The sequence below is a fragment of the Podarcis melisellensis genome (genome assembly GCF_964234715.1).
Source record: "Podarcis melisellensis genome assembly, chromosome: 1".
Classification (NCBI taxonomy): domain Eukaryota; kingdom Metazoa; phylum Chordata; class Lepidosauria; order Squamata; family Lacertidae; genus Podarcis; species Podarcis melisellensis.
The window spans coordinates 126,598,633-126,620,785 of NC_138528.1; the positions used below are offsets into that span (position 1 = coordinate 126,598,633).

Here is a 22,153-nt window from a genome sequence, read left to right on the forward strand (position 1 = left end):
GGAACATATATATAGAATACTTATAATCAGTGTGAGAGCTTGTCAGAGTGCTGCGTTTGATGTCTGATTAGATGATCACAGGGACATCTGGAGCGAGTTAGTTTTGGAGCTGTTGCTATGATGCATTGCAGAGGCCAAAGTTATCTAGCTGTCTTAATCCACGGGGTGGGACAGGGATGGGGGGAGAACGTGCTTTCTAAAAAAGTTTTTAGACTTATTTATGATGCATAAATAAATAAAAGGCTGCCAAGTTAACATACTACTGTATTTCTTTTTCTTACGTGACCAGCTATGGGTGTGTGTCTTCTGCTATTTTAGATGGCAAAGATGCGGCGGATATGAAATTGCCGGCATTCCTGAAAAGGCAGTATTCAAAAAGGAGGATCTGTTATGACTTCAACATGTTGAACTCATTGGTTTGGGGACGTGGGGTAAAGTCAAATCAGGGAGAGATCAAAGCGTACTGCAATAGTTGACGTCCTTTCCATGACCTGCTTTCAGTTCAGTAATCTGTGCAGCACTTGTTTGATTCTGTTTTTCCTGTTTTATTTGTTCTTTTGGCTGTTGGCTTAGTAGAAAAAAGAAGTAATAAAAACAGGGGCAATTGCTTCAGGGAGACACATACTGAATAGGTAAATTTTTAGGGATCTTCTTTTAGCTGCTGTGCGTTATGACATCCCTTGTACAGTGGTACCTCAGGTGAAGTACTTAATTCAATCCGGAGGTCCATATTTAACCTGAAACTGTTCTTAACCTGAAGCACAACTTTAGCTAATGGGGCCTCCTGCTGCTGCTGTGCCGCCAGAGCTCAATTTCTGTTCTCATCCTGAAGCAAAGTTCTTAACCTGAAGCACTATTTCTGGGTTAGCGGAGTCTTTAACCTGAAGCGTATGTAACCAGAAGTGTATGTAACCTGAGGTACCACTGTACTGGAGATTAATGTTAATGATTAATACCTATTTATATTTATTTTAAAGATTTATAAAAATCGGAATGAGTTATTTGTAAATTGGAAGAGGTAGAAATGCTATGGGATGCATACAGGCCCTGCTCAGCGCTCCCTTTAAAGAATTTTTTTCTCCCTTGCATTCCCCCTCTAAAAACTAGGTGTGTCTTATGGTCAGGTGCGTCTTATGGTCAGGTGCGACAAATACGGTAATAAAAATATTCTTTAAAAGGAAAAAGAGACAATCCCTCCTTAATAAAACTAGCGCTACCAGAAACATTGAGCATTTATTTATTTATTTAGAATGTAGTTCCCAGCTGCGTATGGCACACGGTTGAACTTAATTTTAGAGGGTGCTACTTCGCACGGCCTCATATCCGAATCATGCCTCTCTAATGCCTTGCAAAGTAAGGCAGATTGAGCGTGGCACCTTTTCCTGCTTCAATTTTACATAGTTGTCAGATGCTGAAAGTGCTTTGAAGTAGAGAGATAAACAAAGAGCTAAAACGAAATTAAAAGGAACACAAACAGCATTTCATCTTGGTGCTTTTGAAATAATAATCTGAATGGCTATAGTCGTCTCGTGCCAGTGTAGTAAGTCTGCAAACATTATCCAATCAATCTAAATTGAGTTACTGTATATGCAGTAAGCAGAAACAGGTGGAAATTAGTTTATCTATACCAGACTCTTTCTGTTTGCTTTGAACATTGCAACATAAACTAGATTTTTTTTTTACTTTATTAGTTTTTTTCCCATTCTCTCCTTCCCACCAGCCTTCAGATGGGAGGTGACAGAATGTGTTTCAGAGCTGTCCTAGCTCTAAAGGAGAAAATGTTGCAAAGGTGCAATGCAAATATGCAGTCTGCTCCAGATACACAGGAGAATGGAGACCTAAAAAATATATATGGAGGGTTGCTATTACAAATAGGATATAAGAACAGTTATCTTAATTCTGCTAATAGTAAGCAACCTGATATCTCCACTATTTTCATATTTGTAATTACAGCCCAGCATTGGCTTAGAATATTCCTTGTCAGTTCTGCAGCCATTGGATTATAAAGTCTTCCAGAGATACTGTCTGAGGAGGTAATGATGTTTTGGAGAACTTGTCTCCAGAGACTGCAACATCTGTTTGTGATGTGTAGAGGAATGCTCATGTTCTAAACATTCAGCGGTCTTCACGGGCAGATTCTCATCTGTTAGGAAATTTGTAAGCTCTTGCCTTCTGTAAAATTATATATATATATGCCTTAAGGCTTGCACAGGTTCATTAATAGACTGGTGGGAGGTTTGGGAGCAGACCTTGTAGGACAATGCACATAAGAAGTCATGTGGGTTCCTGCATGAACATCATTTTTGTTAAGTTGTGGGCGAACATATCAGACAACACAGTGATTCTTCCAATGCAGCTCTTTATTTGTAAGCTGGAACAGAACTGAGCTGAGGAGCTCAGCCAGCCTGCTTATATAGAGCTCCACTAGAATGCAACAGTAACCATTTTCTGTAACTACCCAATCACTGAACGTCACTTTTGATCCTTCATTTGCATACAAGCTATCCAATCACTGAACGTCACTTTCGATCCTTCATTTGCATAACTATCTACAGTATCCCCCTGCTGGCCAGGGTGAGAACATCAGTACATAACAATTTTCACAGCTAAGGTAAAGGACCCCTGGATGGTTAAGTCCAGTCAAAGGTGACTATGGGGTTGTGGAGCTCATCTCGCTTTCAGGCTGAGGGACCCGGCATTTGTCCGCAGACACCTTTCTGGGTCATGTAGCCATCATGACTAAACTACTTCTGGTGCAACGGGACACCGTGAGGGAAACCAGAGTGCACGGAAATGCTGTTTACCTTTGCACTGGAGCGGTACCTATTTATCTACTTGCACTGGTGTGCTTTCGAACTCCTAGGCAGGCAGGAGCTGGGACAGAACTATGGGAGTTCACCTCATTGCAGGGATTCAAACCACTGACCATCTGATCAGCAAGCCCAATGTGATGCTGCAGAAATGGGGTATCTGGATTACACATGAAGAACGTGGTGGCAAACCAGAGCAGTGCACGGAAACACCGTTTACGTTCCCGCCGGAGCGGTACCTATTTATCTATTTGCACTTTGATGTGCTTTCAAACTGCTAAGTTGGCAGGAGTTGGGACCGAGCAACGGGAGTTCACCCTGTCGCGGGGATTCGAACCGCCGACCTTCTGATTGGCAAGCCCTAGGCTCAGTGGTTTAGACTACAGCGCCACCCGCGTCCATTTTAGGATGCTCCACCCTAAAATGTAACGGGGAGACGTTATTAACCCACCCCCTTAAAATTGTAAACAAATTATCATCTTACAAAATAAGTTTTGTTTTGAGAGCTATACATTAGTGCACTATAAATCTTGTTCTGACAGGGAACAGGGCATTGAAACATAGTTTTCCTCCAGTCGCTACCCTTCACCAAAAAAAAGGGACTCCCTTCAAACAGAATCACACTTAAGAGGTGTTATTATTGAAGTTATTGACCACAGTTAATACTAGGTAGGATGAAATGGAATTTGAAATGGGCTGGTTAATAATCCCTCATTAGGATGGAGCCGATTTAGTACAAACTGCAATTAAAACCTAAGTTGACATAGCTCTAAACTGCAGTTAGAGGGATTCACTTTGGAGAAGACTGGAAAGGAAGAGTGTGCATGTTTTCCCCCCCTCATGACCTGCTTCAAGTATCTCAACTCAGGTTGATAGTCTCAGCTTTCCATCTATTTTAACCCTGTTTGCCCTACTTTGTTTACACATTCCAGAAGAACACCCCCTGACTCATTATGTTTTAGGTGTATACCGTATTTTTCACCCTATAGGGCCATAGGGCGCACCTAGTTTTGGGGGAGGGGAAAATAAAGGAAAAAATATATATTTCACCCCCAGCCCCCAGAACAGGCTGCTATCCGCTAGCCTTGGGAGTTCCCGCCGGGCTCTCCAAGTTTGCGGATATCTGCCCGAAGCCCGGGGTGTGCTGCTCAGCGTGCCCCAGGCTTCAGGATGCAAGCTGCTATCTGCAAGCCTAGGGAGCCCGGTGGGAACTCCCGTCGGCTCCCAAGGCTTGCAGATAGCTTCCTGAAGCCTGGAGAAAGAGAGGTTTCAGCGAAAGCCTGCATTCGCCCCATAGGACGCACACACATATCCCCTTCATTTTTGGAGGGGAAAAAGTGCCTCCTATAGGGCGAAAAATACGGTACCTTAAAATGTAAACAGTGATGTACATTCAAATTTTACAAGGAGCACTGGTTGGTTGACTTCAGTGGCTGAATTACCTTTGTATCTTGGGAAACAGCCCAGAGACAGTGAGCTGAGATTTGCCCAGCAAAAATTTTCGCACAGTTGCTCTTATTCTTGCTTCAGAAAACGGTTTTTAGCAAAACCCAAGTTCAAGATTCATCATGTTATCTGTTATCATAAATGGCACAAATGATGTTTAGCAGCTTGCACTTATCTCAGTTTATTTAACTTTATCTGAGTGTTTCCAAATGAAAACAATTAGGCCGTGTGTTTAGAATAAGCGACAAGTTGGGGAAAGTCTCATACTTGGTCTTACTGTGTGTTTAGCTATTGCTAAACTGGATTTTAAATGGATCTGGAAAATTAATATTTGGCCTTTCCATAGCTGATGATTTGAAAGGTCTCAGGGACAAATGAAACTGCCACCTGCAGACATATAAATCAGAGGTTCTAAGAACTAAATAATTCACACATATCCATGTTGTTCACCTGATTTTCTAATAGCTGCAATAATTAGAGGAAATTGTATGTCAAAGCAGCAATAATATTTGGAGAAATTAAGTTGAAATGCTCTCAAATATAGAACACTCCTAAATACTCAAAAACACTTAAATCGCTTGTCACTTAAATTCTGCATGTGTCCAATTTCCTAAAATTAGTCACACATGCAACCTTAACTCCTGCTGTGCAGCCTTGTAAGGTGGTAATAAAAGATAACAGACTTTGAAGGAAGAAAAAGTCTTACTTGGTAAAAAAAAATATTGAAGAATGGAACAGTTCCTGCGAGATTTAAGTTCCAGTTTTGCGTAAAAGATTTCATTATATACCTGTCATTGCTTGTGTGCTTAATTCGCCTGTCAGTCAGCCCCATCTTCCTTCAGAGGGAACTGAACTAGGAACTTCTCACTTGGAAAAACCTTTTTTATTTTTATATTAAAGCAACAACATCTGACCTTCTGTTAGTAGTGAATATAAGCTAGCTGCTTTTATAATGCCTGCATAATGCCCGTGTAGTTCACATTACTCAATCAAGTTTACAAAAAATAGCTGCTTCTCCAGTAGCTGTGGTGTTAACTTAGTATTCAGTGAAGAAACATGAACAGAGATGAAGTGGGAGCCATCCTAGCCAAATTCAAGGCATATTCATTTCATAAACAATTGTCTTTTTTTAAAATATATAAATTTTTATTAGTTTTTTGAAATACCATTTTCCACAGTAATTAAACATACTTTTACATCTTATTCAATTTTTTTTGACTTCCATCAATCCTGTCTGAAAATTTTCCAATCTAATCTCTCAGTATGCATTTCTTATCTTCCCTATTACATTTCAAACTCATAACCAATATCTCTATCTTTTTCTGCTTTGTAACACTTCGTATATTTCTCCTTACAAAACTTCCTGTAGTCCTAATAACGTAATTTGTTGATTACAGTTGCTCTTCAAATAATTCATATACTTCTTCCAATCTTCTGTAAATCTCTGGTCCCGCAGGTTTTGAATCCTTCCTGTCATTATGTCCAATTCTGCACAGTCCATTAATTTCGTCTGCCATTCTTCTTTCATCGGAATTTCTTCTTGCTTCTGAGCCTTGCTTTGTCTTGTTCATGTTTTATGCTCTTGCTTTGTGTCTGAGCCTTGTTTGTCTTGTTCATGGTGTATTCAACTAGCCTGTCCTCAATCTCATGTCCTCCCAAGTACTGTTGGACCACAACTTCCATCACATCTGGAGGAAATTCGGCTGGGAGTGACACAGTGGCACCAAAACTGGGCAACCACAACCTCAGTGGCGTTTAGCAATAAATCAATCCGCCCTGATGCATTGTTTGGAACAATATTATTTGTTTAGTACCCTGCTGTTCTGCATTTTGTTAATATTGCATTTTTAGCACTCCCGCTGCTTGCAGAGAGGTCCGCGAAGCCTGGAGAGCGAGAGGGGTTGGGGCGCACTGACCCCTCTCGTTCTCCAGGCTTCAGCGAAAACTTGCATTCGCCCCATAGGACGCACACACATTTCCCCTTCATTTTTGGAGGGGAAAAAGTGCGTCCTATAGGGCGAAAAATATGGTAAATACCCTGCAAGCCAGTCCCGCAGCTGCCTCCGGACCTGGAGGAGGAACGCACTCTGCACGCGCTCAGGAGCGCATCTCGGCGCTGCCCGCTCACCAGCGTTGTTGACGAGCAGCAGCCGCTTCATCGGCCCATCCCTGCTGAGCTCCCGCGCGGTATGTATCATGTGCTGCGGCCCATTGTCCAAGGCCAGGTTGGTGGGCAGGCCGCGCATGCGGAGTGCTGGGCAGATGGCACGCAGCTCACCCTCTACCACCAAGCCAGGTGCCAGGCACAGGGCCAGCAAGCACGCCAAGCTCTGGCTGAAGACCTGTGATGCGCCCGTCACGATGCCCATGGCGTGGCCCAGATCTGCCGCCCGCCCACCGGCCTCTCTGTCCATGGCCGCACTGTGTTTACCTCAGTGTGCAGGTGGCGAGGTTTCGGATTGGCTGCATGAACTTCCTGCAGCCAATCCGAAGCCGCACCAGCATCGCCGCCCGCCCAGAAGCTGAGCCAGCATTGCGAAATTCAGTCCCTGCGCAGCAAGGCATCCACAGGGGTAGGCCTTAGTTTGCCTACCCCTGATATAATATTTTGTCTCTCACCTGTTCCATTTTTGTGTGTCCGTGTCATGCTCACCTGAGCAACAACAATTTGTTTCCTTACTTTTATTCTTCTAATTAAGTATGCAGCCATTACTTTACAGCAATGCTTCAATTAAACCCTCTGAACCCCTGAAGACATTGTTGTTGTCAGTAAGCCTGTCTCATAATATGAAATGAAGTCTGCTGTGCCAGTTCATGCTTTTCAATAAATAAATAAATAAAATTACAAATGAGGCATATTAGCAGTAGCTTTTCTGTTGGTGGTTGTTGTCTTAATAATTTTATGATTCTGAGGATGTAGTATATAATGTTCTTTAATTAACCTTTTATTGGGTTCTTGTAGCTGTGCTGGGGTTTTTTTTTTTTTGTCCCGTGAATTTCTGCATCATGATCTCATTACTTACAAATGTTAACATATCCTGCTTTTTCTCATTTTTTTTATCTTTAATAATTATTTTGCTTTGTTTCAGTGCAGGTTATGCCACCATTTTATCAAACCATCCAGTCACTTAGGTATTCAGGGCATAATACACTACTTCAGTTATTATTTCACTGAATTGTATACTAAATTATTAGAACAAATCACACTTTGCTAAAGGTTATTTTCACACACACACACATGGGATTTAAAATATATTTATAGATCCTTCAGGATTTCTTTTAATAACAATGTTTTCTCCAGTAGTAGGACATTTTGCTTCCAAATTAACTTATGGATTTTAAGATAAACTATCAATATATATATTTTTTTAAGTCTGAAGATGACAAAAACACTAGATTTATTAACAAAGCTAAGTTGGACTGGGCTTGCAATTGCATGTATCTGTAATGCATTTAAAATGTGGAGCACGATCTAACCAGAGTTCCTCAGAAGTCCCATTGAGGTCATTGGGGGAAATTTATGCATGCGTTCATCTCTGCCATTGAAATCAATGCCATTTTAAAACCTATTAATACATTTCTATGAAGACCTTCATATCTCAGGGCAGCTTTCACCACGAAAACGGGGAAAAAATAAAAGATGCAAGAAAATTAAGATAGCAAATAAAACTAGCAGCAAAAATTAATTGCTGATTAAAAGCCTGGTAGATCCGTACAAATCTACATATTCATATATTGCTATTAATATTAATATTAACCGACCCCTCTCGCTCTCCAGGCTTCAGCGAAAGCCTGCATTTGCCCCATAGGACGCACACACATTTCCCCTTCATTTTTGGAGGGGGAAAAGTGCGTCCTATAGGGTGAAAAATACGGTACTTGGTGACCCCAAAGAGAAACTCTATGCCTGGCGAGCCTTCCTTGGGAGAGAACTCAGTGAGCAGAATAACACCATTGAGAAGACCCTCTTCCCAGTCACCACCCACATACCGTATTGGCCTGAATATAAGCCACACCCACAAATAAGCCGCAGCTTTAAAATTTAGCAGCTTGGGGGAGGCTTGGGAGCTGCGAGTGGGTTGGGCATCACTGGGGGGGGAGCCACGCCCGTTTGCCGGTGGCGTAAGGTCGCGAATATAAGCAGTGCCGGATTTACATATAAGCTAAACAAGCTATAGCTTAAGGCCCCACTCTCTTGGCCCCCCCCCAAAGAAAATTAAAGAAAAAACAAACCTGGATGTACATTTCCAAAATATAATATAAAAAAATAAATAAAATAAAACCTACACACAACAACAGTGATGTAAGTCATGGGCCCCTGTGATGTAAGTCATGGGCCCCGCCTGCTAGCCTGCTCCCTAAAATACCACTCGTTTGCTCATTTCTATATATAGGGTCCCTACAGCGCTGTGGTCTAAACCACAGAGCCTAGGACTTGCCGATCAGAAGGTCGGCAGTTTTAATCCCCGCGACGGGGTGATCTCCCGTTGCTCAGTCCTTGCTCCTGCCAACCTAGCAGTTTGAAAGCATGTCAAAGTGCAAGTAGATAAATAGGTACCGCTCCAGCGGGAAGGTAAACGGCATTTCCGTGTGCTGCTCTGGTTCGCCAGAAGTGGCTTAGTCATGCTGGCCACATGACCCGGAAGCTGTACGCCGGCTCCCTCGGCCAATAAGGCGAGATGAGTGCCACAACCCCAGAGTCGGTCACGACTGGACCTAATGGTCAGGGGTCCCTTTACCTTTACATTCTGCATGGACTGGTTGCATGGGAATGCCCAGTTGTATACCTGTGCTAACTTCAAGATCATCCTGGCCCAAATATTACTCTATTGTTCCAAGTGAAACAGTGAAACTTGGCTTTAAGGCCACAGATCTTCCTTTGCAGTACAGTAATTCTCTACATGTATTTTGATGAAACTTCAGTGCAGGATTTACGTATAAGCTAAACAAGCTATTGCTTAGGGCCCCACTCTCTTGGGGCCCCCCAAAAAATTAAAGGAGAAAAAAACTGGATGTGCATTTCCAAAATATAAGATAAGGTCAACAATTACTTTGACAAAATACATATTTTGTTATGTGCAAATGGCTTTCTTTGATACCTATCATGTCCATAAATTACCATATAGCATATATTCAACACAAAAAACAGCGACAATTTGTTGTTGACAAAGGACAGCTGGACATATAAACGGCCCCATTACCTTCAGTAGCTTAGGGTCTCATCAAACCTAAATCCGGCCCTGAATATAAGCCACACTTTAACTTTCCATGATCGGAATCGGGGCGGGGGGGCTTATATTTGGGCCAATACAGTAATTTATAAAGATGGGTGCTCCAGAAGACTGTCCTTTGAAACAGGCCAGGATTCAGTGAAGATATTTGATTCTGCTGATTGGTCCCAGTCAAAAGCCTTTCAGCTGTGCTCTGAACTAGCTGTAGAATTCCAGGGCTTTTTCAGTATCAAAGGTTTGCAAAATTTCAAAGAATTTTGAAACCTTGTTCAAGAGGATGCATATAGAGTGTTTTAGGTGGATAAGCGCAAGCGCAGGACTTGACTTGGTATTAGTACGTACCAGATAAGGTGAATTGGCTCATCTCAAGGTGTTCTGCTATCCTGAAATCCCTTGTGAGGAAAAAGAAAGTCATTTGTTCAACTGTTGTTTTTCTGTGTTATTAGTTCACATTACATCATTTATAGCTGAAATTAGATCGCTCGGTATCAGTGTTGATACTCTGGATGAAACAGGACTTCACTAATTAATCTTGACATTTTCAGCCACAATTATTTTCTTATATAAAGTGGCTTTAACTAGATGGTGACATTCAGATTCAGTTTCAGTTCCTGATGCAGGGAGGGAGAGCGTCTGTTCCACCCAAATATTTTTAAAAAGCAATGAAGAGTCAATATACTTCTAATTCTATCCCAATAAGTTAGTGTTGTCCATTTTAGAATATCATTTATGAAAGCGATGCCATGTCAAAATACGTTTAGATCAGGCATAGGCAAACTCCGGTCCTCCAGATGTTTGGGACTACAATTCCCATCATCCCTAGCTAACAGGACCAGTGGTCAGGGATGATGGGAATTGTAGTCCCAAACATCTGGAGGACCGGAGTTTGCCTGGTTTAGATTCATGCTCGTCCTGATAATGTTTCCATTTAAACAACATGGGTTGTTGTGAACCATAATTTCCCTACAGTTCCAAGATTTTCCTCAATAATCCTTCTAACCAGCAAGGACCCATGCCTGACCTCCCTAGACTCATTTTGACAGATATGGAGTTCACCCATGGATATTCTTCCTATTTTCCTTTCAGGTTGAATTTTTTTAATATATATATATATATTTAATAATATTAATAATATTTAATAAGGGTTTGGATCCAGATTTCTCAGCAGTAGAGTTCTGCTCACAAAGAAAGGGGAAGGTGGTAGTTTTGCAAATCCCCTCCTGCAACTCTCTGATAATCTGCTCTGGGGGACCCTCTGAGGATTGGGGTACCTTCCAGAGCAACTGAGAGGTTTCATGGAGGAAAGGAAATAGCCAATAATCTCCCCGCCCTCCTTTCTCCTCCATACGATACGATATCTTTATTGTCATTGTCCCATACAGAACAATGAAATTGAAAAATCTACACATGACATTCAAAAACCCCTAAAAACTCTGAAACCCCATTTTAAAATACAATATACTCCTATAGAGACTCCTTATACTGTGTTTAAAACCAGAGTCACATTTGGGTAGAAACTGTTTCTCATGCGGCTAGTCCTAGTCTTTATAACCCTGTACCTTCTTTCAGAAGGCAGGAGCTGGAAGAGATCATTTCCAGGGTGCGCACTATCCTGCGCTATCTCTGCAGCTTTCTTATGGCACCTGGCAGCATAGATTTGATCTAAGGTGGGAAGAGTGCACCCAATTATTCTCTCTGCAGTCTTTACAACCCTGGACAGCATTGGTTTTTTCCCTGGCCGTTCAGCTCCCAAACCATGCACACACAGACCATAAGTTAATACACTCTCCACAGTACAATGGTAGAATGCCATCAACAGGTCCTTTGAGAGATTGTTTTTCCAGAGGATTCTCCACCGCTAGGTTGGAGGCCCTTGCAGAAAGTCTACATTGCACTCACTATGTTCAGCTACATTTATTAGGATTTTTAAAAAATGAATTTGCTGTAAGGAAATTCTCCTCTTTCCACTTTCCACTTTCTGCTCACATGTGGGGGTTTGTATGTGTCTCAGTTGCTTCCCCCCTTTCTATCCAGCCTTCAAAATGCTTCGTGAAACAGTGGAAATAAAGCAAACATCAGATCATGTCTTTTTCAAGTTTTGTTGCAGCAGACGTATGGAGCAGTTGTTGGCATCAGTAATGCTGGAATTCCTAGACGTTTGCTTTTCGGTTTGGAGGTGTAATTCATAAGTATTAACAACTGCTCTAAATCCAAATCATAATATTTAACATTAAAATGCACATTTTCAAAATCTCTTTAGGGTTCGACCCACTCGTCTTCAGAAGATTGGGATCTTGCTGCACACAGCGAAGCGCTGGCGTCTCAGAAAACAAAATTCATTTTCAAGTATGTATGAATACATTTATATTTCATTTCTACTTTACTGTACCTTATCTGTTTTTTTTTTTTTACTTTTTAAAAAAACAAACCTCATACATCTTTTGGATGTATGTATGTGTGTGTTTATGTATGGCTCGTGACATTCTGCCTATCGTAGATCAAATAATATAGTTCCTTAACTCCATATGTTGAAGAGAAATGGCAGATATTTACACCGGGTAGATTTCAGGATGCTTGAAAGCCTCTTTATTATCACATTACCTGGGGCCAAACTAGATGTGACATGGGAGATACATGTCTAGACCTTCCAATTTGCTTTAAGTAACTGTGGGGCGGGACGCGGGTGGCGCTGTGGGTAAAACCTCAGTGCCTAGGACTTGCCGATCGCATGGTCGGCGGTTCGAATCCCCGTGGCGGGGTGAGCTCCCGTCGTTCAGTCCCAGCTCCTGCCCACCTAGCAGTTCGAAAACACCCTTAAGTGCAAGTAGATAAATAGGTACCGCTTTCTAGCGGGAAGGTAAACGGCGTTTCCATGCGCTGCACTGGTGCTGGATCACCAGAGCAGCTTCGTCACGCTGGCCACATGACCCGGAAGTGTCAGCCGACAGCGCTGGTCCCCGGCCTCTTAAGCGAGATGGGCGCGCAACCCCAGAGTCGGTCACGACTAGCCTGTACGGGCAGGGGTACCTTTACCTTTAACTGTGGGGCAAGGATGGGAAAAATAGAGTTTGCATAGCGGGCAGAGAGGATCTTAACTTTTTCCAGCATGTAATTTCCCCAATCCCTCTCTCAAATCTTCTGTTAGCTCTGGAAGGAGAAAAAAGTTAGATGTCTGCCCCCAACCCCAGGCTAATTGCAACCATGGTGGCATTTTTAATTGGAGCACACTGCATTGTGGGATGGGGAGAAAAGGTTAACTCCCTCATTGCCATGTGACCGCCTGTGTAACTCACAAACCTCCCCTGTGACTGGTTTCAAACATGGAAGAAGGCATTGTGAGATCTACTCATGAAACTCCCATACTGTTGAGTCATGCTAGAAATCCAGAACGAAGAAAGCAACATGAGTTCTTATAATGCAAAATTCAAATGGCAGCTGATATATAGTGGTACCTCTGATTATGTACTTAATTCGTTCTGGAGGTCCGTTCTTAACCTGAAACTGTTCTTAACCTGAAGCACCTCTTTAGCTAATGGGGCCTCCCGCTGCTGCCGCACTGTCGCCGCACAATTTCTGTTCTTATCGTGAAGCAAAGTATTTAACTCAAGGTGCTATTTCTGGGTTAGCGGAGTCTGTAACCTGAAGCGTATGTAACCCGAGGTACCACTGTATAACATTTCCTTCGCTTCTATTAAACATGCATCATAACAACATAAAGTTAACTGAATCGGCAGATAAACTGCTCTCCAGGGTAGCCACCTGGAACTTTCTCCCAGAATGTTTACATGATGTCACCTCCCCCCCCCAACACAACTGGAACTGGGGTCACCAGTGCTTTCTACTGGGAGGGGCAGTTTTGTGCCCAGCATAACGATATCCCTGAGAGCAGCTGTTAGCATCCATAGAAGAAAATGACTTGAGGTTACAGACAGCGGTACATGAGAAGAGGTCTGACCCATGTTTCTGGGTTCAGACAATACATTAAGCCAGACTCTGGATATCAGGCTTCGGGGAATCGGATACCTCCCCTGGTGGCAGTAATTAAGCAGATCAAATGACCTGCAGATCAAATTACCGTATTTTTCGCTCTATAAGATGCACTTTCCCCCTCCTAAACAGTAAGGGAAAACGTGTGTGCGTCTTCTGGAGCGAATGCAGGCGGGAGGCTCTGCTTAGCGCTCCCTTTAAAGAACTGTGTGGAGTGTGTGTGCGGCTCTTGGGGGCTTTTCTCTCTTTAAAGGGAGTGCGGCTCTTGGGGGAGCCTTCCTCCCACTGCCCGGAAGCCAGATCCCTCTTGCTGTTCTGGCTTCTGGGATTCAGAATATTTTTTTCCTGTTTTCCTCCTCCAAAAACTAGGTGCATATTTTGGTCTGGTGTGTCTTTAATTCTTTAATAATCACCACGAGAAACAAAGGAAGGCATATCTCTCTAAAAATGGTGTTTCTCCCAGTTAAGGTTTACCCCCTCCAGCCCCATTAATCTACCTCACTCCTACGGTGGGTAATCTGAGCTTGTTGCCTCTGCACTTTCTGTTCTATCACTCCCAGAGCCCGTCTAGTCCTAAGCAAAGGGGGGGGGTGGGTCAGGAATGCTGTCCAAGGACAATGAATCTGCCAGCTGTCTCTCTTCTGGTGTTTCCTCTTCTAGCTATTCCAGTATTTCCCAGCTTTCCCCCTCTTGGATTATACCCCTCTGCATACCACTGTTCTAAATCAATACTGTCCTCCTGCCCGTGGGAAGGTTAAGAAAGGGGGGGAAGGCACCCACCCTTCCTCCTTAGTCCATTGGATTAGTTGGTATACCACACTAAAAGAACTGGGGAGGAATAAAGTGGACATAAGCTCCTCTCTATGTTTGGGCAGTCCTAGCAAGCCACAGAGGGACACGGGTGGCACTGTGGTCTAAACCACTGAGCCTTGGGCTTGCCAATCAGAAGGCCGACAGTTTGAATCCCCTTGACGGGATGGGCTCCCGTTGCTCAGTCCCTGCTCCTGCCAACCTAGCAATTCGAAAGCACGTCAAAGTGCAAGTAGATAAATAGGCACCACTCTGGCGGGAAGGTAAACGGTGTTTCCGTGTGCTGCTCTGGTTTTGCCAGAAGCGGCTTAGTCATGCTGGCCACATGACCCGGAAGCTGTAAACCGGCTCCCTCGGCCTATAGAGCGAGATGAGCGCCGCAACCCCAGAGTTGTCTGCAACTGGACCTAACGGTCTGGGGTACCTTTACCTTTTTAGTAAGCTACAGGCTTTTACTGTGATATGAGAGCAAGGCCAAATAGTGACTGGCCCAAACCCATCCACGGATACCAACTTGAATACAGTGGTACCTCAGGTTACATACGCTTCAGGTTACGGACTCCGCTAACCCAGAAATAGTACCTTGGGTTAAGAACTTTGCTTCAGGATGAGAACAGAAATTGTGCTCCGGCGGTGTGGCGGCAACGGGAGGCCCCATTAGCTAAAGTGGTGCTTCAGGTTAAGAACAATTTCAGGTTAAGAATGGACCTTTGGAACGAATTAAGTACTTAACCCGAGGTACCACTGTAAAATATTGGGGGGTAGGAGGCAGTTAAGCTTCGCCCTGCAGAAATACAGTGCCATTCTGCTATGGTGTGTCTATTTGGGTGGGGTGGGCCATGTCAAGGTCCTCTCCTGCTGACCCTGATTGTAATGCAATAACATTTCACCAGCATGTATGTAATTGCAAGTCTCTCTCCCTGCTTCCTAATTTGCCGTTCTCATTCTTTGCCATGCTTTCTTCTGCTCTTTCTATATATCATCATATCATTCTGCTTCAGCTAAACCAAATTAAGAACAGCGTGGTCCAAATGAGAGCGTTAGTTTTGGTGGGTGGTGGATAAAAAGATGGAGGAGATGGAACAGCCGATCTCTGACCCGCTGATGGCTTTGAACCGCAGGGGAAGTGATAGTAAGATTTGGGTGGTGGGGGAGCAGGCGTATTATGTTAGTGGTAACTTTTCTACATGGCTGCCACCTTCAATTATGTTACATTCGCGTTACTCGCTTTGGCGTTTTTTGAATTCAAGGATCTCTGTGGTCAGATCGTTAACGAGCAGGAAGCAACGAGTTTTCCTAATCAGATAAAGATTTGCCTTGTAAGAAGGTGCCTTGTTCTCCTATCTGATTTTTAAACCTGCTTGCGGTGACAGTGGTGAGGCGGTTAAGAGCACCTGGCTAAAAACATCAAATCTAGGAGCACGCTCTCAAATTCAGAACTGCTTGCGATTTTTGCATTCTGGGTGGTTTTAAGGAAGTCTCAGTGGTAGTGTTACAAACTTCAGGTGCCTGGTAACTGAATTGAGCTAGATTTAGCACTAATAATAATAATAAATTTTATTTATACCCCGCCCTCCCCGGCCAGAGCCGGGCTCAGGGCGGCTAACACCAGTAAAATTACAATAAAAACATAATAGGGAAAAAAGCACCAATTTAAAATACAGGTTAAAATGCAATTTAAAATGCAGCCTCATTTTGAAAGTAGCTGATCAAAACCATAAGGGGAGGGAAACATAAGGGTCAGACTGAGTCCAAACCAAAGGCCAGGCAGAACAGCTTGGTCTTGCAGGCCCTGCAGAAAGATGTCAAGTCCCGCAGGGCCCTAGTCTCTTGTGACAGAGCGTTCCACCAGATTGGGGCCAGTACTGAAAAGGCCCTGGCCCTAGCTGAGAACAACCTAACCACCTTGCGACCTGGGACCTCCAATATGTTGTCATTAAAGCCCTAAACCAAAGTGTGTGTGTGTTTGTTTGTTTGTTTGTGTGCATTTGTTTTAACCAAGATTTCAGACAATTTAAAAAACCCTTTCAATATAGGCCTTACTCCTAATACTTTCCCATGTCTATCTTGTTAAAATTTCTGTATGTATCAAGAAGACAGTAAACACCATTTTTCATCTTGTCTCAAAATAGACAATGGAAAACTGTGACCCCCCCCCCCAAATACATGAGAATATGTCTTTGTGTGCTTATAGGAAGATGGGAAATATGCGGGGGAAGAGAAAGAGAGGTGTTTTGTTTATTACCAGTTAGCAAAAACTCTGTCTACAAAAACCGGTACATTTTCTTATTTAACAATAAACAAACGTGGTGGCGTAAGAATATTGCTTTAATAGCAAGCTCAATAAAATCACACACCCTTGCGTAGAATTTTAATGTGCTCCAATAATACCTCATAAGTAGAATCTTTCTTTCTTTCTTTCTTTCTTTCTTTCTTTCTTTCTTTCTTTCTTTCTTTCTTTCTTTTCCCTTTCCCCCTTTCTTACGTTCATGTTTCTTGTCCAATACCTCTTAATTGGAAGAAGTTAAAAATAACAAGGCATTATACTGTAGTTTAGGAATGTATCGCCAGTCATGTAATTCCACCCTGTAGTGCGACATGTAGAAACAGAAATATTTTTGCAAGCCTCACACTGAAACATGTTTTTATTTCCTTATTAAAAATAGCTCTGTTAATGAAAAATTAAACCTAGACTATTAGAAAGTAGATACTTGGTTTATTAACAGTTGATTACTTGGCATTTTGAAACTGCATCATGCATAGGTTACTCATTTAAAGGCTCCATTGGATTGGCTGGGGTTGTATCAGCCCAGCTTTGGTACCTGTTTGGTTTAAATACACTTCTTACATTAATAAACTGTAAGTGCAACAATAAAAAGCTCACATTTTACTTTATTTTCAGCATGTTTGGTTCATTTCCCCTTTCCAGCTGTTTTGGGGTCAAACTGCATATTGTTTTTTTTAATACTATATATAGTGAGCAATTACATATTTTTTGGTGTTACTCAAAAGTAAGCCCCCCCCCTTTCCCTTGCCCCCATTAGGACTGGAATTGCATGTAATCCCACCCTCCACAGCTTCACCCCTCCCCTTGGCCATATAGCAGGTAAAGGTAAAGGGACCCCTGACCATTAGGTCCAGTCGTGGACGACTCTGGGGTTGCGGCGCTCATCTCGCTTTATTGGCCAAGGGAGCCGGCGTACAGCTTCCGGGTCATGTGGCCAGCATGACTAAGCCGCTTCTGGTGAACCAGAGCAGCACACAGAAACGCTGTTTACCTTCCCGCCGGAGCGGTACCTATGTGCTGGTCCAGGGGAGAGGTTACCATGGGCAAGGTCCAGGACCTGAGTCGAGGGTCGGCAGACAGTCCTCCACGGGCGAAGCGGGGTCCACAGCGAGGAGCCGGGCAAGGACAGGAACTCTGGGGGAACCGGACTGGGTGCTGGCCAAAACAGCTCTTCAACGACGTTGCTCCGGCAACCTGGGACCGGGCTGACTGGCCTTTATCTTCTGTGAGGCCAGGGGCGGCCCCGGCCCCCCGGAGACCCGCCTCTCCTGGCCTTAAGGCGAGCACTCCTCCTGGGAGAAACCAGTTCCCTTTGCCTCTCTGCCCTGAGCCTCTGCAGTTCAGGAGAGGCTGAAGGGTTACTGGGCCCAGGGGGAGACTCACCTGTAGGCACTGAGTCCTCAACCACCTCTGGAGCCAGAGTGGATTCACCTGGTGCCTGTTCCTGAGGATCCGGCACAGGTGCAGGCGCTTCAGAATCAAGGCCCTACTCCAGTTCAGCCGGCCCTGGAGGAGGGGACTCCTGTGCAGGCTGGGATTCCTCTGGTTCAGCCTCTGAATCGGATTCCCAGGCCATCACAACCTATTTATCTACTTGCACTGGTGTGCTTTCGAACTGCTAGGTTGGCAGGAGCAGGCACCGAGCAACGGGAGCTCACCCCGTCCTGGGGATTTGAACTGCCAACCTTCTGATTGGCGAGGCCAAGAGGCTCAGGGGTTTAGATCACAGCGCCACCCGTGTCCCTTATATAGCAGTTACTCGTAATTAAGAACAAAGCAAAAACATTTTGGCTGCTAAGGAAGCGTTTTTTATTTAATTTTGGCTACTGCTAGGGAAAGGTGTTTTGGGGTTGCATTAAACCACCCCTCCTCAGGCACCGTGGTCCTGATCCAGATTGGCCTTGTGTAAAATACACCTTTAAAATGTAACTGAAGAAGCATCCGGCATAGCAGAAGGAAGAACATTCCAAAGAGCTTGAGCGGCATTAGAATCATAGAGTTGGAAGGGACCGCAAGGGCCATCGAGTCCAACCCGCTGCAATGTAGGAATCTCAACTAAAGCATCCATGACAGATGGCTATCGAATCTCTGCTTAGAAACATCCAAAGATGAAGAGTCTACCTTCTCTTGTGGGAGTCTAACGGCTCTTACCTTCAGAAAGTTCTTCCTGATGTTTGGTCGGAATCTTCTTTCTTGTCCAGTGGTACCTCAGGTTACAGACGCTTCAGGTTACAGACTCCGCTAACCCAGAAATAGTACCTCAGAGAGGACTGGAGGAAATTCAAGGACTATTTGAATAATATAAAAAATTAGAAATTAGTTGAAAGAAACAAATAGGCCTAGGATTAAACTAAGTTATAATTAAATAAATGGGATTTAGAATATTAAAAAATGTGAATAAGATGGACTATAATTGGAAATTATTTTAGTTCAATAATGATATTGGAAAGCTGTTACTTTTAACTACAAGGAAACTCAGAAGGGAGGGACTAGAGGAAGTCAACCAAGATGTTTAAAAGGTTGGATTTGTAAAGAATGAAGTTTGTTGTTATTGTTTATCTGTTTATTGTTCCTTTTTTTTCTTTCGTCCATTGATGTATTTTTATTTTTTCTGTTTTTGTGTGTTATTCTGCTTTGTGGTTTTTGTTATTATTGTGGAAAATCTAATAAATTTTTAGGGAGGGGATAGTACCTCAGGTTAAGAACTTTACCTCAGGATGAGAACAGAAATTGCGGCATGGCGGCCGCAGGAGGCCCCATTAGCTAAAGTAGTACCTCAGGGTAAGAACAATTTCAGGTTAAGAACGGACCTCCAGAACAAATTAAGTTCTTAACTCGAGGTACCACTGTAACTTGAATTCATTGGTTCGGGTCCTACCCTCCAGAGCAGGAGAAAACAAACTTGCTCCTTCAAACAGCTACCTCATCCAGCCCACCTGGAAACCTACACATGGGAGCCTGCAGTTATTTTGTACATATCTAATGCAATGCACATTGGCAAGTGCACTGAATACTTGCATTGGGCCCCTGCTCTTCACCTCTGCAAACACTCGAACTCAGGGCGAAAGGGAGAAACGAGCTAAGAGGAAGGCACGTTTGACAAACCCTCTCCGTGATCAACTCCCACCTTGTGGCAGCGTATGTCCCCACTGTCGAAGGACGTGTGGATCCAGAATTGCCCTCCACAGTCACTTATGGACTCACTGCTAAGACCGTGTTCATGGAAGACAATCTCACACAGCTATGAGGGATCGGCAAAGTAGAAGAGAATGAACAAAAAGCCCAGCAGTTAAGATCCCCAAGGTCCTAGTATGAGATCACCATGCGAACCAGGTCTTACAGCAGCTGAGAGAGATCACCACACTCGTGGTTAGCACATAACAGGTCTGTCAGACCATAACCCAGGCATAGGCAAACTCGGCACACCAGATGTTTTGGGACTACAACTCCCATCATCCCTAGCTAGGAGGACCAGTGGTCAGGGATGATGGGAATTGTAGTCCCAAAACATCCGGAGGGCCCAGTTTGCCTATGCCTGCCATAACCTGTCATGGATAAAAGTGTACTTCCATGTCCACATCAGTTTATGCAGTTGATTCATTTCCCATCCTGAACCTTTGCGGGGCTCAGATACAATTTTGAAAATGATTAGCAGCAACGGACACCTGAGCCATGGCATACGAGAGCACCAGGGAGGTGATAACAAGGTAATCAGGAAATTGTGTCAATCAACACAGAACATTACCCACTGATTAAATCCGCAACACTGCAGGAAATGAAACGAGGAACAAAACAGGAAGAAAGAGCTGTTGTGGTCAAGTGTGCGCTAATAGATGGTTGTCCAGACAAGAACAAGACATCACACAGAGGCTGAAGTAAACTTTCAGTTTTGAGAGACATCCCATACTGAGCTGAGTATGTTTGTGAAAGAGATGCAGTCACTACGTCTAGGATGTGAAGCTCAGAAGCAGGTCGTTATTCCAACTTCATTACAGTTGCACCTTGGTTCTCGGACGGAATCTGTCCCAGAAGTCGGTTTGACTTCCGAAAACGTTCAAAAACCGAGGCAAGGCTTCAGATTGGCCGCAGGAGCTTCCTGCACTCAATTGGAAACTGCGGCAGCCATGTCGGATGTTCGGGTTTCCAAAAAACGTTCACAAACCGGAAAACACTTCTGGGTTTGTTGTGTTCAGGAGCCAAAACGTTCAAGTTGCAAGGCGTTCGAGAACCAAGGTACAACTGTATAGAAGGGGCATTGTCAGATAAGTATTACCTCCACATGAGCCCACTTCAGATGTTGTAGCACAAGTATAAAAAAAAGCCTTCTCGTCCCTGTCTTTAGCCACCATTATTATTGCACACATGGGGTCCAGGGTTTTTATTCTCCTGGAGAGAATCCATGAAAACAAAAGTCCCCACACTGCGGAACCAATACTAGAATAAAGGAGAAGATATGTGTCGATGAGGCCAGGGCTGAAGCAGGACTATTCTACTTTTGTTGACCTTACACAGGTGCTTTTGTCTTGATCTCTTTTAAAGTTTAGGCTTAATGCATTACTGTATAGCTTCTAACTTAAAAAGCAACAGCCTCAAAGCTATGTACGGCCAAGCAAGAAGAAACAAGGATAAAATCACACAAACCTATAAAAAACAGTTTTAACAATACAAAAAAACCAAAAACAAATCATGGATGTTGCCTAAATTCCCAGGAAAATGAAAACATCTTTGCCTGGCATTGAAACAACATTGAAAGGTTGGTGGTAGGCTGACCTGCTAGAGAGACTGTTGCTCTCTGATTTTTGTTGAATGTAACCATGTCTGTTTCCCCCTCCTCTTCCTTAGTGGTGTGACAAGGGCGGTAGAGATTTCTGGGGAAGGCGGACCACTGGGGATCCATGTGGTACCATATATTTCATCATTAAGCGGAAGGTAAGGATTTGCATTGCCATTTTGATGAAAACGAACTCGGTTGTTGTTATTGTTTTGTCCTAAACACCTTATGCATAAGCATGTTGATTGTGGATTCACTGAAGTGGCTCAAAGGTGTAGGGAAAGAGGAGAAGATGTTTGTGTCCCTTTTGGTTCTCACAGAATCATGGAAGGGATCCAGAGGCTCATGTAGTCCAACCCCACCACAATGCAAAAATCTCAACTAGAACATACATGACAGATCCACCATTTATGTGGATTTAAGCCATCCACCTCTGCTTAAAAACCTCCAAGGAAGGAGAGTCCACAACCTCCAGAGAGAGTCTGTTCCAGTGTTTAACAGCTCTTACTGTTGCAAAGTTCTTCCAGGTATTTAGTAGAAATCTCCTTTCTTGGAACTTGAACCCATTAGTTTGGGTCCTCCCCTCCTCAGGAGCTGGAGAAAACAAGCTTTCTCCATCCTCTGTTTGACAGCCCTTTAGGTATTTGAAGATGGCTATCATATCTCCTCTCTGCTTCCTCTTTACCAGACTAAACATATCCAGTTCCCTCAACTGTTCCTCATAAGGCTTGGTTTTCAGACCCTTGGTCATCTTGGTTGCCCTCATCGCCACACATTCCAGCTTGTCAAGATCCTTCTTACATTGTGGCGC

At 43.6% G+C, this 22,153-nt stretch overlaps 1 protein-coding gene across 2 annotated transcripts in view; it reads left to right on the forward strand.

The window, feature by feature from the left end:
* Positions 1 to 22,153, forward strand: part of PARD3B (par-3 family cell polarity regulator beta) — a 582,358-nt gene that overhangs the window by 147,128 nt on the left and 413,077 nt on the right. For both annotated transcript variants that reach the window (XM_081906208.1, XM_081906209.1), the window contains exons 5-6: positions 11,748 to 11,833; positions 21,414 to 21,500. In XM_081906208.1, coding sequence (XP_081762334.1) covers positions 11,748 to 11,833; positions 21,414 to 21,500 — 173 coding nt within the window. The remainder of the gene's footprint in view (positions 1 to 11,747; positions 11,834 to 21,413; positions 21,501 to 22,153) is intronic.